Source organism: Camponotus vicinus, unplaced genomic scaffold (assembly GCF_025532165.1).
Source record: "Camponotus vicinus isolate PSW18456_S1 unplaced genomic scaffold, iyCamVici1.0 SCAF_8, whole genome shotgun sequence".
Lineage (NCBI taxonomy): Eukaryota > Metazoa > Arthropoda > Insecta > Hymenoptera > Formicidae > Camponotus > Camponotus vicinus.
The window spans coordinates 8,849,808-8,865,943 of NW_028141980.1; the positions used below are offsets into that span (position 1 = coordinate 8,849,808).

Here is a 16,136-nt window from a genome sequence, read left to right on the forward strand (position 1 = left end):
CCTCGATATATCTCTACCTTAACGAAGGCATTTGCCTGGTGAGGAGGTTTGAGTACTTTAATGAACCTAAGAGCTATACCGGCGGTAACACACGCCGATATTCATATAGACTATATTCTTATATTTAAAATAATCTTAAGTATCTTAGATTGCTTCTTAAGATTCTGTTTAGTTAGTAAAATAAGTTATATAATAAGTTATATAATAAATAGTTATAATATTTTTCAACTTACTTAAGACGATCTTAAATATAAGAGTGAATTATGAATACTGACCGTCGTTACCGGCAAGGACACCCATGCCGGATTGGTCGAAGGGGAAGAGTCAGACTAAGAGAGATACCAAAATTATTATATTATTTATTCATATTAATTATTTATTATATTAATATATTAATTAATACATATTAATTAATATATAATAATATTTATTATATTATTATATTAATATTTTTGAATAAAATGAATTATTAATATGTTTGTAAAATGAAGCAAAAGAGACAATAATCGAAAGAATAAAGAAAAATAGACTTCAGCAATTTGAATATTTCTTAAAAATGCTTGAAGACAACAAATGGCCACAGAAAGTATTCCGATGGACATCACAAGAAGAAGAAGCGTTTCTACAGTTTTTAGGACGAGGCAGTGCGATAGTTCATAACAATCCGAAGATTCTAAGAAAAAGATGCATTGGACAGAGACGCATAATGATTAGACATATAAAAAGACAGCTTGCAAGAAGTTATAAAATTTACTAATAATATAATAATAATATATTTTGTAATTATGTTATACTTTATTATTAAGTACATTGTATTATATAATATAGAGCATTTTAAATATAAAAAATATTGCAGCAATGAATATTATAATAAAATATTATGTGATTATAATATTATAATATTATATATATATATATATATATATATATATATATATATATATATATATAATTTGATATTGTTAATTCTCGTGCTGAGGAAGGGTCAAAGACGATCCGAAATATTCGTTATTTTTGTAGTTTTTTAGTTCGAAATAAACAACAATTAATAAGAAGGAAGTGTTGTTTCTTTCCTGCGCTCCAACTACCGCGCTGTGGCATTTATGTGCAATTTTGATTTAATTAATATGAAATAAATTTTTACGAGGGAAAATTATTTTTTGATATTTATATAGAGTCAAATATAATTCGTTTCCGACGTTTCATCTATTTTTCAATCATTTAAATATAATTCGGATTAAAAACGCGCACTTTAAAACGTCGAATGGTAGAATCGTCTAAATAATTAACATATAACGAAAAGCTCCATAAAAGAATACATTAATCTTTTAATAAATAATTATGTAATTAATCTATATAATCTAAAATATTTCTCTATACTTTAATATTCCGCGCATATATTTGTTAAAGAATGTAAAATATTTCGATGATGAACAGACAATAACATCTTGGCCTTGGTGGCGTAAACAACAGCGCGCTAATATTTACATGCCACGACTTTGGTATTATTCGCACAGTGACACTCGAGCAAAGATAGTGATACAAAGTACTTTGTATATTATCGAATTAATAATTAAATGATTATTACATATCATGACTTCAATTACATTAATCTTTCGATTTTATAATTCGTGTTAATATACATATATACATATATCAACAATGAAAATAGCATTTAACAAGTAGTATTGAATTTGGCCCGATATAAATGTCGAGCGAATACGTCCCTCGTGTGTTCTCTATCTCTTACAATATAATAAAATGCATTTCTTGTATAATTATTCCGCGATGAGGCATGCCGTATCTCACAATCGTTCCATAATTATAATTAGTCGTATTTTCGAGAGTGAGTGCCACGAAAACATAACAAAGGACGAACAAGGGAGGAAAATGATATTGGGAAAGGCATATAGGACAGGCAACATACGGAGTAATGAAATTGCGTGGTAAGTGATTTATAATTTTTTTATATATTATTCATATTATTTTTTAATTAAAAAAATTACTATCGTAAAATATTATTAAAAATATTATTACCCGATTAGTAAAATTATGATTACCTGATGGATATATCGTTACGTTTTGAACAGTTTCAACGAATCTAAAATAATAAATTATACTTTATCACGAAACATATTTGACTATATGTATTATTAAAGAAGTAATTTTATTCATATAGAACATGTAGTAATTTTATTCGTATCACTATCTATATGTTATTGAAAATTCATTGCCGAAATATGTATTTTACGTACTATAAGATATGTATACAGGATGTCTGATAACTTTTTGTAGTCCCGAAGTGTGAAGGTAGATTGGCTCAAATTAAGAAGGAAGGTGCTCTGTTTTGCAATATTAGTAATAAAAATTAATTAAAGAAAATCGGCCAATTTGGGTGAGGCAACGAGAGTCGTCCGATTGTAACCTTATACTAGGCGCGCGACGGAGAGTGGGGAAGGAGTGGTGAGTTCGGGCAAATTGTTTAATAAATAATCAATTTTAATTAATAAATTAAAATACTTCTATAATTTAATATTACGCGATAGTGTATATTTTATAATATATAAAATATTTTGGCAACAAATTATCAGTAACACGGTGTTCGACTTTGGCAATATAAAATATAAACAGTAGCGCGCTATACGTTACCGCTTTGTTATCATTCGCACGATGACTCTCGAGTAATAAAGTAGTGGTGAGAAACGCTTCGTATATTGTAATTTTTTTACTAAACACGATTACGATTAGTATCAAAACATAATTTGCTTTAAATATTAATAAAAATTAATTAATTAAAAATTAATTAACGACATGAAACTGTATCGCAACGATAAATCTTTATCGAATTGTAATGCTTCATTACCGCGATTAAAAATTGAAACAGGGTATACATAAAAGGGTATAAAAGAATTAATTATGTAATGATCTTTCGATCATTGATGCTAATTATAATATTTCTTTAACAATATTAGAATTAAATATATTTCGATCAATGCTTTAAATTTTCTCAATACTTTTTAATTAAACAATATACAATTTAATCGAGAATCGATTAAATTATAGGAATCCAAAATACTAAATAATCACTTCGATCGTTGCGATTTTTACGGACAATAATTATTATTTTAATATTTAGAGTCACAAATTTATTTCATCCGTGTTACTTTATCGTTCTACTTGAAAATCTAAAAATAATTTGAATTATGAGAGAATACAAAGTAAAACAATCGAATTATAGATGCAAATAAATAGCATAACGAAAGGCTCCATGATAAATTGCTAAAAAATAATCAATTTAAATCAATAAATTAAAATACTTTTATAATTTAATATTCCGCGCACGAATATTTTATATTACAGAGAATATTTCGCACGAGAGAATTATCAATAACATCGTGTTCGACCTTGATAAATAGTATCGCGCTATTGTTAATACGTTACACGGCTTTATTATCATTCGCACAGTACCTTGAGCAATAAAGTAGTGACGTTTCATATATTATCAAATTCTTCCTTTACATAGTCGACCCTGGCGATATAAACAGTACCGCGGTAATGTTCTTGACTTACGATCATTCGCTCAGTGGCTCTTGAGCAGTGAAGTAGTGATGTGAGACGTTTCATATATTATCAAATTCTTTCTCTAAACACAATTGCAAGTGCAACGAGGAACTTTTCGTGAATAAGTGTAAGTGCAACGAGGATTAAAGTGCCACGAGAAAAGAGCGAAGGAAGCAAAAGAAAAAAGGAGGTTTTGGAAGTGGATGGATCAATAAGATATGATGTAAGTCATTAATATAAATTATTTATCACATTCATTATTTATTATATTGTTGCGTCCCCGCGTCCCGTCCCGCTGAATGTATTCGTTACCCGTTGAATTCTTTCGAAGAAGATCGTTTTCGCGCGCGTTGTCAAGATATTGTTATAAACAACGACTGTCAGAGAGTCTAAGCCCAGCTGTCAAATTATGTGGACGCGCGTCTATTTGTGATCCGTTTTACGATTATTCTGAATTCTTGTATGTTACTCGCGATTTATTAAAATTCTTGTGCACCTTAAATCGCGTTATTATTTACGAGTGTACGAGCGTCAGCGTATGCTAAGTATTTTGCCGATTGTGTCGCGCGCGTTCGATATATATCGCGTTCGATATATACCGCGTTCCGCGGACGCAACAATATATACATTATTTATCAATAATATATATATTCAAAATATACATATTTCTCGTTTCGTTTTATTTCTTTGATTGTGATTTAATAGTGATTTTAAATTTTATAAAATATATAATACATAAACTTATAAAAAATATTCCATTTTATTTTAAAATAATTAAAACATTTATAAAATTTTTTATTAATTAATATTTTCAGATACTTTTATGTTTTATAAAACATTTCAAATTAATATATTTATTTAAATATTTCATATATAAAAAAATAGAAATTTTTTTATGTATCATATTTTTAAAAGTTTATATCTAAGAAATATAAATTATTTTGTAATTACGCAATTTATAATATTAAGATATATCTATTTAAAAGTAAAAATGTAAAAATTAATTGCGCGCAATAATTAGGTTTAAAATCAATTATTTTGAACATTGCTTTGTATAATAGATGTTCTCTTATCCTTTATATTTTTATTTATCATTCATATTTGCGAATTTAAATTTATGTACTATATTACAAAATAAATTTCAAATTATGTATTATATTATATATAAAATTATATATAATATAACCCTCCCATGGGGTACACCTTGTCGCGGTGGGAGGGCTTAGTACTTGGATGGTGCCTTGAAGTTTATCTTAAATTTTTCTATTTATGATAAATCTTAAGGTGCCTGAATGGGAAGCTAAGTACCCTTTCGCGTCGTCGATACCGTCAACGTGCCGCGGACGGCAAGAGCTTCGTTACCGCGTTTTCGCGGTGTAGTATTCTCGCGTCGTCGCGTTTTCGCGCTTCCGCGTTGGACTTTTCGTATAAAAATCCCAATTTCCTTATTGTCACGAGTCTCTACTTCCGATGCCAACTAACTGGGATGTTTCGAGTTTGCACACGTTGCTATGCAACGTACACTCTTGCTTCGTGCTTCGTCAAGTGATTCGGCCCGAATTAGTTAGAACTCGATCGATTGCTCGGAATGGTCGTCAATGGGTCCCTTCTCTTTGCTCGTCTACAGCCACACGCACTGCGTGTGTTAACCCTGTCGAGGAGTCGAGTGGATTCCCCTAGGCACGATTTTCGCTCGGTAAAAGGGGTTGCCTCCCCATTTTCTAAATTGCTGAATGTTAGCATTTAAAAAATGTGGGTATCCTCTTCTTTTGCCGTCTACCAGCCTGGTGTAGCCATGTCCTGCAATAGCGGGAAACTTCGTGTTCCGGGCGAAGCACCTGAAATCGTGCTTAGCGGGTCCAGGTTCGATACGAGATAGGATAATTATGCGCGAAAAAGAGCTGGTGAACTTCATTTTCCTCTATTCCTCAATCGTTTCGTCTTCTTTCCGGTTCGGGCCTAATCTTTGCTCGTTGTATCGTTGCATTCCCGACCTGTTGGCTCGAAGTTGATTCTCATAAATGAAATGGGATTTTCGCTCGTACCGAAACCGGGAGTGTCGGTGAAAGTATATATATATTAAATATATACATCGCGCGACCAAATTTTAATCGTATCGAAATAGTGCGGGAGTGCCGTTCAGTATCGCGCGTAAAATAACGAAAATAGCGATATAAAAATATCGCTCGTGAGTGCGGGAGTGTCGTTAAAAGTATCGCGCGTCAACAACATGAGAGGAGGAGGAGGCCTGGGAGAGGCATCTTGCATCGGCGGAGCAACCTGATGGTGAGTATCTATTATTTGTATATCAATTGTTATAAATCGTTATAAATGAACAATAATTCGATCTTATTATTTAAATGAATTAAAAAGAAAATTAGAGAGAAAGATTTTTATAAAAATTATATAAAACTTTCTATTTAAAAAACAGTTTCAAAAATTTATAAAATTTTTGCACACGTATTTATCTCTGCTTATTATTTTACACATCGGATATAAAATTCCGCACGATACAAATTTTTTGAAATATTGATTTTATTTTGAGCATTGTTGTAAATGAATTTTATATTTGTATATTACAGACAACGTAGCTTCGATAACTCCGCTGTTGCGCATCAGTGCCGGTGAGTGAAAAAAACTTTTATTTAATTTTAAGGTAACGGTTTCGTAGAGATTGTAGATGTAGATGTAGATGTAGATGTAGATTGTAGATAAATCCGTTGCCTTAAAATGGATGAGCTAGAATAAATTAAGTTAAATAAATTTTAATAAGTTCTTTTTCGAAATGCTTTGCATCTATTGCGAAAATATATTGAAGTATTAATTAAAAAAAGGAAGATCAAGTAAAGATTTTGTCTAATTTATTAAATAAAGAACACGTATTAATAATTTTATCAATTTTATCAATTTCTGATACTACTTTATTTTTATAACGCGCATTTATCTTATTCTAATTTCTTAGCTCATCCATCGTAGAATTTATTTATAGATATTAGTTTTAAACTTTACTTTAACTTAATATAAAGCCAAATGATTAATTCATTAAATAACTTGTAACATGATAATAAATGACTTACTATATGACCGTGTTAGCAGTCTAATATAATATATAGAAATTTGTAGTAATTTGGCTTTATTTTAAAGTTAAAATAAAAAGCTATATTCAAATATTTAACGAACGATCGTAAAATCGAACGATCGTTACGGTGAGCGTGAAATATTTACGCTCATTTGTCGATAATTAACCGGCAAAAGAAGGAGTGTTTATCTCCTCTTTCGATCTCTGATTAGAGATCAAGCGAGAAAGTGGCCAGGATCAACGAAAGGTAGGGTCAACTGGCCTGAAGAAAAGCTCGCACGCGATTAGGGCATTGATTAAAATATATATGATTAGAGATAGGCTCCCCAAATCTCGAATAATTTTAATCAGGAAGTAGGGTTGTTAGGGCTCATAGGATTGTTAAGATCATAGGGTTGTTAGGACTCATAGGGTTGTTAAGATCATTATTTCTTTCAATTCTTTTAATATTCCAATAATCCTAGAAATCCTGGAAATTAAAATTATTTAAAAAAATTTAATTGAATTTATTTTTAAAATTGTTGTAAAAATAAATATAACATGTTAAAAATAAAAATAAAAATATTTTAAAAATAAAATTTAAATTATCAAAATTTTCAGGAATATTAAAGAAATGGCATAATTATTAATGTTTAAGAAATATCTTAACATGTTATATTTTATTTAAAAAATATATTAAAAATATATGTGGATTAAGTTGAATAATATTAAATCCAAATGTTAATGCTGTCAATATCAAATTATTTATGTTATTAAACATTTGAATAAATTGAATATATTTATTTCATATTGATAGCATCATAAACTTGTAAATTGTAAATAGTTATAATTGTATATTAATTATAATCTAATATTGATATTATCATTGGAAATACAATACAATTGTGCATTTTCAATATATATTTTTTCAATCGCGACATTTATATAAAATTGTGTATTAATCGCAAATAAATCGGCACTTGTAGGTGTTAGTAATTATATCGCGTGTCTATTAAGGGCTTCGATTATTATATTATAAAAATTATCCCAATGCATATCCCAATCGAATATTCCGAATATTGTCGATTTATTTATTCGTCGTGTTTTCTTGCAAATTTTAATTAATTTGATTTATTTTGTAATTTAATCTTTGATTTACATCGAAGCTTGCTCTATCTTTATGCATTTTGAATATTTCTTTTAGATAGTCTGCACAAAATGCACCAATAATACAATTACTTTCTTTTACAATGGAAGAAACGATAAATTTTATTAATGATTCTTTTTGATCATGATTATTTAGGTTTATATAAAACTAATTAAATTCGTTATTTATATAAAACTAATTAAATTCTATTATTGTATGTCGATTATTAATAATATATATCGCGTAATTAATCATCACTAATCATAGTCTCGTCTGATCCATGTAGAAATTCTTAGTAAATTTTATATTATACGTCTACTTTAGAGACACTTCCGTATAATTCTGTGTAATAAATTTTATTTTGTATTAAGTTTCAGATTATATTTTATATTAAATTTGTATTATTATTTGTAATATATTTTGTAATATATATATATATATATATATATATATATATATATATATATATTCGTAATGCAATTATTTTGATGTTAATTAATAATTTAATATGTTTATGTTAGTATGTTTATGTTAATATTTTTATGTTAGTTAATAATTTAATATTTTGTAATGTGTTTTTTATGTAATTGCAAATTAATTGTAATTTATGTTATATTATAATTATGTAATATATATTTTATATATGTATTATATTTTCTATTATACATAATTAAATATTTTGTAATGTGTTTACATAATTGCAGGTTAATTTATATACATTGTGTAATATATATTGTATGTATTATATATATTGTAACTATGTAATAATATTATATATATATATATATATATATTTTTTTTTTTCTATTTGAAAACTGTATTAAAAGAAAAAAAAAAGAAAAAAATTTTTCCTTCTCGATGTATCTCCATCTTAACGAAGGCATTTGCCGGGTGAGGAGGTTTGCGTACTCTCATGAACCTGAGACCTATGCCGGCGGTAACGTACGCTGATATTCATATAGATTATTCTTATATTTAAGATCATTTTTTAAGTATATTCTTAGATCGCGTTTTAAGATTTCGTTCAGTTATTAAAAAATAGTTGTATAACATTTTCCAATTTACTTAAGACGATCTTAAATATAAGAATGAATTATGAATACTGGCCGTAGTTACTGGTAGGATCATCCATGCCGGACAGGTCAAAGGGGAAGAGTCAGACTAAGAGAGATACCAAAATTATATAAATATAAATATATATATATATATATATATATATATATATATATATAAATGTTATATTAATTATATTAATATTTTTGAATAAAATGAAAAAAAGAGAGTAATCGAGAAAATAGAAAAAAAGACAACTACAGTGATTTGAATATCTATACTCGAGAACAAATATCCATAGAAAGTATTCTGATGGACTATTCCATAGAAAGTATTCTGATGGAGATAAGAAGGAAGAAGTATGATAAATCCTTATGATGTTAAGACAAAGTGAATACAATAATGTTAATACAATAAATCATAATAATCTAAAGATCCGAAGAAGAGAATATATTGGATAGGAATGCAGAATGATTGAAAATGATTAGAAACTAAAAGACAATTTGCAATTGCATACAACCTATTTATTAATAATAATAAATTATATTAAACCTATTTATTAATAATAATACTACTACTTTGTAATTATATTAAATTTTATAATTTAGTACAAAGTATTAAACTTAAAAATATTACGCTGTTATGAAAATTATAATAAAAATATATAAATACTGTTGACTACATTAGAATGGAATATATGAATTCTTTATATTTTATATAAAAGAAGACATTTTCAAAATATTTTGCAACATCCATATTTTTCAAATCTTAATTACAAATCCTTCAGAAGAATCAGTGATTAATTTAACAACAAATTCTATACATGTATTATTAATTAAATTTTTAAATAATTTAAAAAAATGTTGAATATCAAAGATCAATTTACTGCTAATTAAGAAGATATTTATAGAAATATATGGTTAAAAATATTTTTACCCTACAGCAGGCATTTTGTTTTTTGTAAATAAAAATATAAATATGACAATGAATATATAGAAAAATATTTATTTCATCTTTGAACGCGTTACATTCATTGAAATAAAAAACGTTCAACTTCTTATTTATATCGTGTGATGAGACATAGAATAGATACGATTCAATGAATTAAATATATTATATTTAAATTTTTCAATGCTAATAATATCTTTCGAAAAGAGACGGTATCTCTATATATACATAGAATATATGTATATATCTAATTCCAACATATATATATATATATATATATATATATATATATATATATATATATAGAGAGAGAGAGAGAGAGAGAGAGAGAGAACCACACAAAACTTATTTATAAGATAATTTTAAAATTTATTTAATATACATAAGCGTCTTGCGGCACTCTTATTCGTATCAATATTTCGTACACATAGCATGGAACAAAACCAAAAATTGTGCACGTTATATGTTACCCTCTGAGAACATTCATGGACTTTGGCTTTGTAGTTCATGTCCACGTTTTTAATGTCCACAGAGGGAGTATCGCTTCCAGGGATTACCTAAAAGCGGGCCATGACATCTCTCAGTCTTCTCTCTAGCCGACGGCACACGGTACGATTTTTCGTACTGGATTTGATAAGATTTAGTAAAATACTAAAAATGCACCAATCAGAATGCAGCATTTCTAATATTTTACTAAATCTTATCAAATCCAGTACGAAAAATTGTACCGTGTGCCGTAGGCTTAAGTTGTGGAACTGGGCCATATTGGCCGCATTCAGCGGACTCAACTGCTAAGTAGCAATCGAACATGATTGGTTTCTACTTTCAGATCCGACCAATCACCGTCGAATGACATTGGAAAATCTAGTAATGTTACCCAACTGTTGAGTCCGCTAAATGCGGCCATTGGCTGCGTTCTGCAGGAAAAGCTGCTTTGCAATTGTTATAAAATTCGTGAATCTGATTGGTGTATGCTCTTACAATTAGATCCAGTCAAAATTAAGAGCATACACCAATCAGGCTCACGAATTTTACAACAGTTGCAAAGCAGCTTTTTCTGCTGAATGCAGCCATTCTAACCGAAGTTTAGCTCGTTAAAGGAGGATTTACATTGCGTCCAAAGCCCACTGTATCCAATCGGACGTCATACATCGGACATTGGACGCATGTAAATCTTCCTTTAACAAGTTAAATTTCGGTTAAAGTGAGTTGTGGAATTGGGCCTAAGGGCGCATTCACACCTTGGCAGAAAGCGGGAAATCAGAAAATCAGAAGCCAATCACAATTCGTATTGGTAGTAAACAGTACATTCTGCTCTTCTGTGATTGGCTCCTGCTTTTTTGTTTTCTGCTTTTCTGCCAAGGTCTGAATGTGCCCTTAGGGTGCGTCCCGATGGAGAAAGAAATAGCGGAACGGAATAGTAACGGAAAAGTAACTATATGATGGCTAACCAATCAGAATGATTCCGTTCCGCCTTTACGTGACCGGGTTCCCCATGGCAAACATTTTACGGAACGGAATGAAAACGGAAATTATGTACTACATAATGTCATCATGTATTAATATAATATAATAAATATTTACCATGTCGCGTTAATAATAAAATTAATTAAAAAATCATTAATGATAATATTAATGTTAATTATATAATATAATGTTAATTATTGATAACAATGTTAATTATTTTATTACACATGATTTCAGTAAATTGCTTCACCAGGTTATAGGTTATCACAGACATGATATATCTATGTAATACATGATGATATTATGTAGTACATAATTTCCGTTTTCATTCCGTTCCGTAAAATGTTTGCCATGGGGAACCCGGTCACGTAAAGGCGGAACGGAATCATTCTGATTGGTTAGCCATCATATAGTTACTTTTCCGTTACTATTCCGTTCCGCTATTTCTTTCTCCATCGAGACGCACCCTTAGGGGATATTGCATTTGTCATACGAATTTGTCGGATGTAACCAATAGCCGCATTCAGTGGACTCAACAGTTGGCAACATTACTAGATTTTCCGATGTAATTTGACGTTGATTGGTCGGAACTGATAGCGTTTTCGACTTGTCGGGTTCAATCGCTCCGGGATAGTTCACTAGTCGTTATTGACCAATCACAGTCATTCTTCTGAAGAATATATGGTTACATTCTTCAAAAGAATGGCTGTGATTGGTCAATAACGTCTAGTAAACTACCCTGAAGCGATTGAACCCTACAAGTCGAAAACGCTATGAAAGTAGAAACCAATCACGTTCGATTGCTACTTAAGCGTCGTCTACAATGGTCCATATTCTGAATCCTCTTTTATCGATAAAAGTGCCTCTAAAAGTGGCTTATAGCCAATCAGAAGGCTTATAAGCCACTTTTAGAGGCACTTTTATCGATAAAAGAGGATTCAGAATATGGACCAATGGCTGCGTTCAGCAGAAAAAGCTGCTTTGCAACTGTTGTAAAATTCGTGAGCCTGATTGGTGTATGCTCTTAATTTTGACTAGATCTAAGAGCATACACCAATCAGATTCACGAATTTTACAACAGTTGCAAAGCAGCTTTTCCTGCTGAACGCAGCCAATGAGATTTTAAGGAGACTTAGGGCTCGTTCCCACTGAGCGCGTCACGCGTCGCGTCAACCAGCGTGAGCCAATCAAAACATCCCATTGTAATAACACGGAAAACATGTTATTACAATGGGATGTTTTGATTGGCTCACGCTGGTGACGCGACGCGCTCAGTGGGAACGAGCCCGTAAGACTTAAGTCTCCTTAAAATCTCATTGTAGACGACGCATTAGCCGTTGAATCCGCTGAATGCGGCCAATGTTATAACCTGTCTTTTTGTCCACCAGGGCTATCAAGATTTTTGCGTCCACATTTTTGATCTCCATCACTGTTTTAATTGCCACTTCACATGCGCGAAAAAACCCACCCCGAACACCGGTGATTAATATCGATTATGCGCGATTGTTGAAAAACAACTGAATGTTTAAAAAAACATTTCAACGAACAGATTAAAAGATAATAACTTCGAAACGGTCTTTTTCAAACAGGTATGTCTCTCAAATTCAATGCTTGCTAATGAGAAATGATGACGATAAATATGTATTTTTTTATCAAATCATGACTCAAGAGAATTACACAAACGTCTAATTGTATCTTGTTTGCAATCTAACCCTTATTCGCACATGTGTTAAATCAAATCTACATATCTTTAACCTACACGTGTCAAATAATATCTATATATCTTAATAATTTTTACGAAGACTTTTAAAGGCATTCTTCAATTAAAAAAAAGGTTTTTGTTATCTTTATAAATAATATTTTTTATGTAAAATAAATCGAAACATGAATTTTTATATTTTTTATATATAACTAAGAATAAATATTAGTTTCTTTTATAATAATCACTAAGGCCCATATTCTGAATCCTCTTTTATCGATAAAAGTGCCTCTAAAAGTGGCATATAAGCCTTCTGATTGGCTACAGGCCGCTTTTAGGAGCACTTTTATCGATAAAAGAGGATTCAGAATATGGGCCTATGTTAAGATGAAAATGAATACCTGTAATGAAAAAAATTATTGTAATTTATATATTATTAAAATCTCAGAGGATATGGACACAAGTACAGACACAGATGTGGATACAAATACAACAATATCCATAGATCCGGAGGATCATTCATCACCCATGCTGATTGATGTTATTGATTTAACTAAAGAATCACCAAGAAATAGACCTTCACAATCACGTTATAGATATACCGAAAATGCATGTACGAGTCGTCATATAACTAGATCATCCAGACGTCTCTCACATAGGGAAGTCTTGTCCCCTATAGCAATAGGAAGGAGATATGATTTTGAACCGTTCGTATAAGATACATCTTGTTTATTTTGTTTATTTCCTAAAGATTAATAGAAATATATAAAGTGTTAAAAAAGATTGGGGTCAAAATAGCATCTTAAAATAATTGAATAACTTTGTATAGTATAAGAAGTTTATATTCCATGTTTAGAAATCATATATCTATATATCTTCATTATACAATCATAAATATATTCATATATCTTTATTAAAAAATTACAAAAGTAATAATTTATTAATAAAAATATTCTTATTAATTTTTTATTATGATTTTTAATTAATAATTGTGATTAATAAATTATTGTTCATTTACTTGTGATTTCTATATTTTTCTTATTTAGTATTATATATTATATGATGTTTGTTTTTGATATAAATTTATATAAATTTTTTTGTCAACTTAAAATTGTCTTAAAATACAATGTATAAATTTGGCTTAATCTTTTTATACATTTTATATATACATGATGACATATTATATAAGATTTTTTATGATTATAAAATATTTTTTCTAGAGATTATCTAGGAAGAATAAGAACGCATAGTGATAGTGCAAGCGACAATGAAATTGTGAATCTTGATAATACTATTGAAGTTAGAGATGATAAAGAAGAAGCAGATAAACAAGATAATAAAGATAATGAACAAGAAGGAAATAAATGTTACACATTTCAATCAGATGATAAAGTGCCAGTATCTTTAACATGTCCGATATGTTTTGAAATATTATCTTCTAGATTAAAACCCACTACTACTCGTTGTGGACATCTATTTTGTGCAAAATGTTTGAAAACATCTATTCATAAGTATAAACATTGTCCAACCTGCAAAACAACTATAACATTAAAATCTTGTATTCGTTTATATCTTTAAATCTTGTATTCGTTTATATCTTTAAATATGTACATTACTTGTGAACATTGCATAAATTTTGTACTTTTTTCAATATTTCATATTCCAATACATTTGCATATTTAAAAAAATTTATTTCAATTTTTGTCATTGTTTTAAGGAAGCAATGATAGATTCTTAAAAATATTTTCTCCCTATTTTAGGAAAATATCAGTTAGTAGAAAATATAGTTTAAGAAAAATGTTTTTGACGTTATATTTCTAATTCTAATTAATCAATTAAGTTTATATAAATGTTGCATTTTCAAGATACCTTGTCAAAAAATTATTAAATTATTAGTTAAAACTTTTATTATAAAATTGTTTTTATTCAAAATAAATATCTACTAATAATTATTACATTATTATTAGATATTTATTTTGAATAAAAATTATTTTATAATAAAAGTTTTAACTTCCATACAACTCCTTTAGATTATAGTTTTGTATTGTGACTATTTAATATAAATTAAACATTTTATGCTATAATACAATTTTCACTTTTTTTGATAATGAGATTACCTTAAATTGTATAAACTGAAGTGATTTGAAATATATAATAAATTATAAATAAATTAAAAATTTTGTTAACATCTTTATAAATACCTATTTATATAATCCACAAATATAATATTCTTTATTATATATATATTTTTTTTTTATATTAAAATTTATATAATATATATGTAATAAATTTATTTTATGAGTTTATATATTTTATATTAATTTTATTATTTTATGTTGAATTTATTATAAATATATTATATTAGTTGTTTTGAAGGAAGATAAATGCAAAAAAATTAATTAGTTTATTATCAACTATATTTCAGATTCATATATGAAATTGTATCATAATAACATTTATATATTTGATATTGTTGATATATATTCTGGGTATTATTATTGATTATCTTTTAATATATTTTAACCTGAATTTTGATTTGTATTATTTTGATTATCAAATTTATAATTGTTATTATATTATTGATATTGTATTATTTTTTACAAAAGAATAATAATTATTTGTTATTCTCTATATAAACAGAACAGGGTATAGATTTCCATTAAGATGAAATTTGTTTTAAAGAAGTATTGAGATTTTTTTTTTATATAAATCTGGTTCTCTGTAAAAAAGGGAGAAGAATAGAGGGGAGAGAAAAATGAAAAAAATCACACATGTTTATAAAAGAATATCCATTATATTGAGGCTGTAAAAAGCAACCAGTTAAACAAGATTACAATACTTATCTATGTCAATTTTAATTTATTCTATCGTAATATAAAATGTCAATTTTAATTTATTCTATCGTAATATAAAATGTATTTGGAATGGAACTATGTATTAGAAAACTTATCTCCAAATACATTTATTATCATCCAAAATAAAGTGTATCCAAATACATCTGGTATTGAAAATAAGATATCTGGATACTCTCTAAAAATGAATCAGTGTATTATCACTGTAATCAGTGCTGTACTTATAACTGCTTGTAATCAGTGAGTATTTATTGTTTTTCAGTGATAATACACTGATTCACTCTAGTGAAAGTAATATATATACTACTTTCACTAGAGTGAATCAGTGTATTATCACTGAAAAACAATAAA

General features: G+C 28.3%; 1 protein-coding gene across 1 annotated transcript; it reads left to right on the forward strand.

Moving 5' to 3' along the window:
- The first annotated feature begins 12,558 nt into the window (after positions 1 to 12,558).
- LOC145975432 (uncharacterized) lies at positions 12,559 to 14,813 on the forward strand. The gene is made up of 3 exons (XM_083105918.1): positions 12,559 to 12,823; positions 13,382 to 13,640; positions 14,154 to 14,813. Exons 2-3 carry the CDS (start codon positions 13,387 to 13,389, stop codon positions 14,509 to 14,511), a joined length of 612 nt encoding a protein of 203 aa, XP_082962044.1. The 5' UTR covers positions 12,559 to 12,823; positions 13,382 to 13,386; the 3' UTR covers positions 14,512 to 14,813.
- Positions 14,814 to 16,136: the final 1,323 nt, after the last annotated feature.

What these genes read in the sequence shown, in the direction of transcription:
- LOC145975432 (XM_083105918.1), top strand. Translation starts at nt 13,387, where the DNA reads ATGGACACAAGTACAGACACAGATGTGGATACAAATACAACAATATCC. An exon ending in AGGAGATATGATTTTGAACC is followed by an intron (nt 13,641 to 14,153) that starts GTTCGTATAAGA and finishes TATTTTTTCTAG; the next exon opens with AGATTATCTAGGAAGAATAA.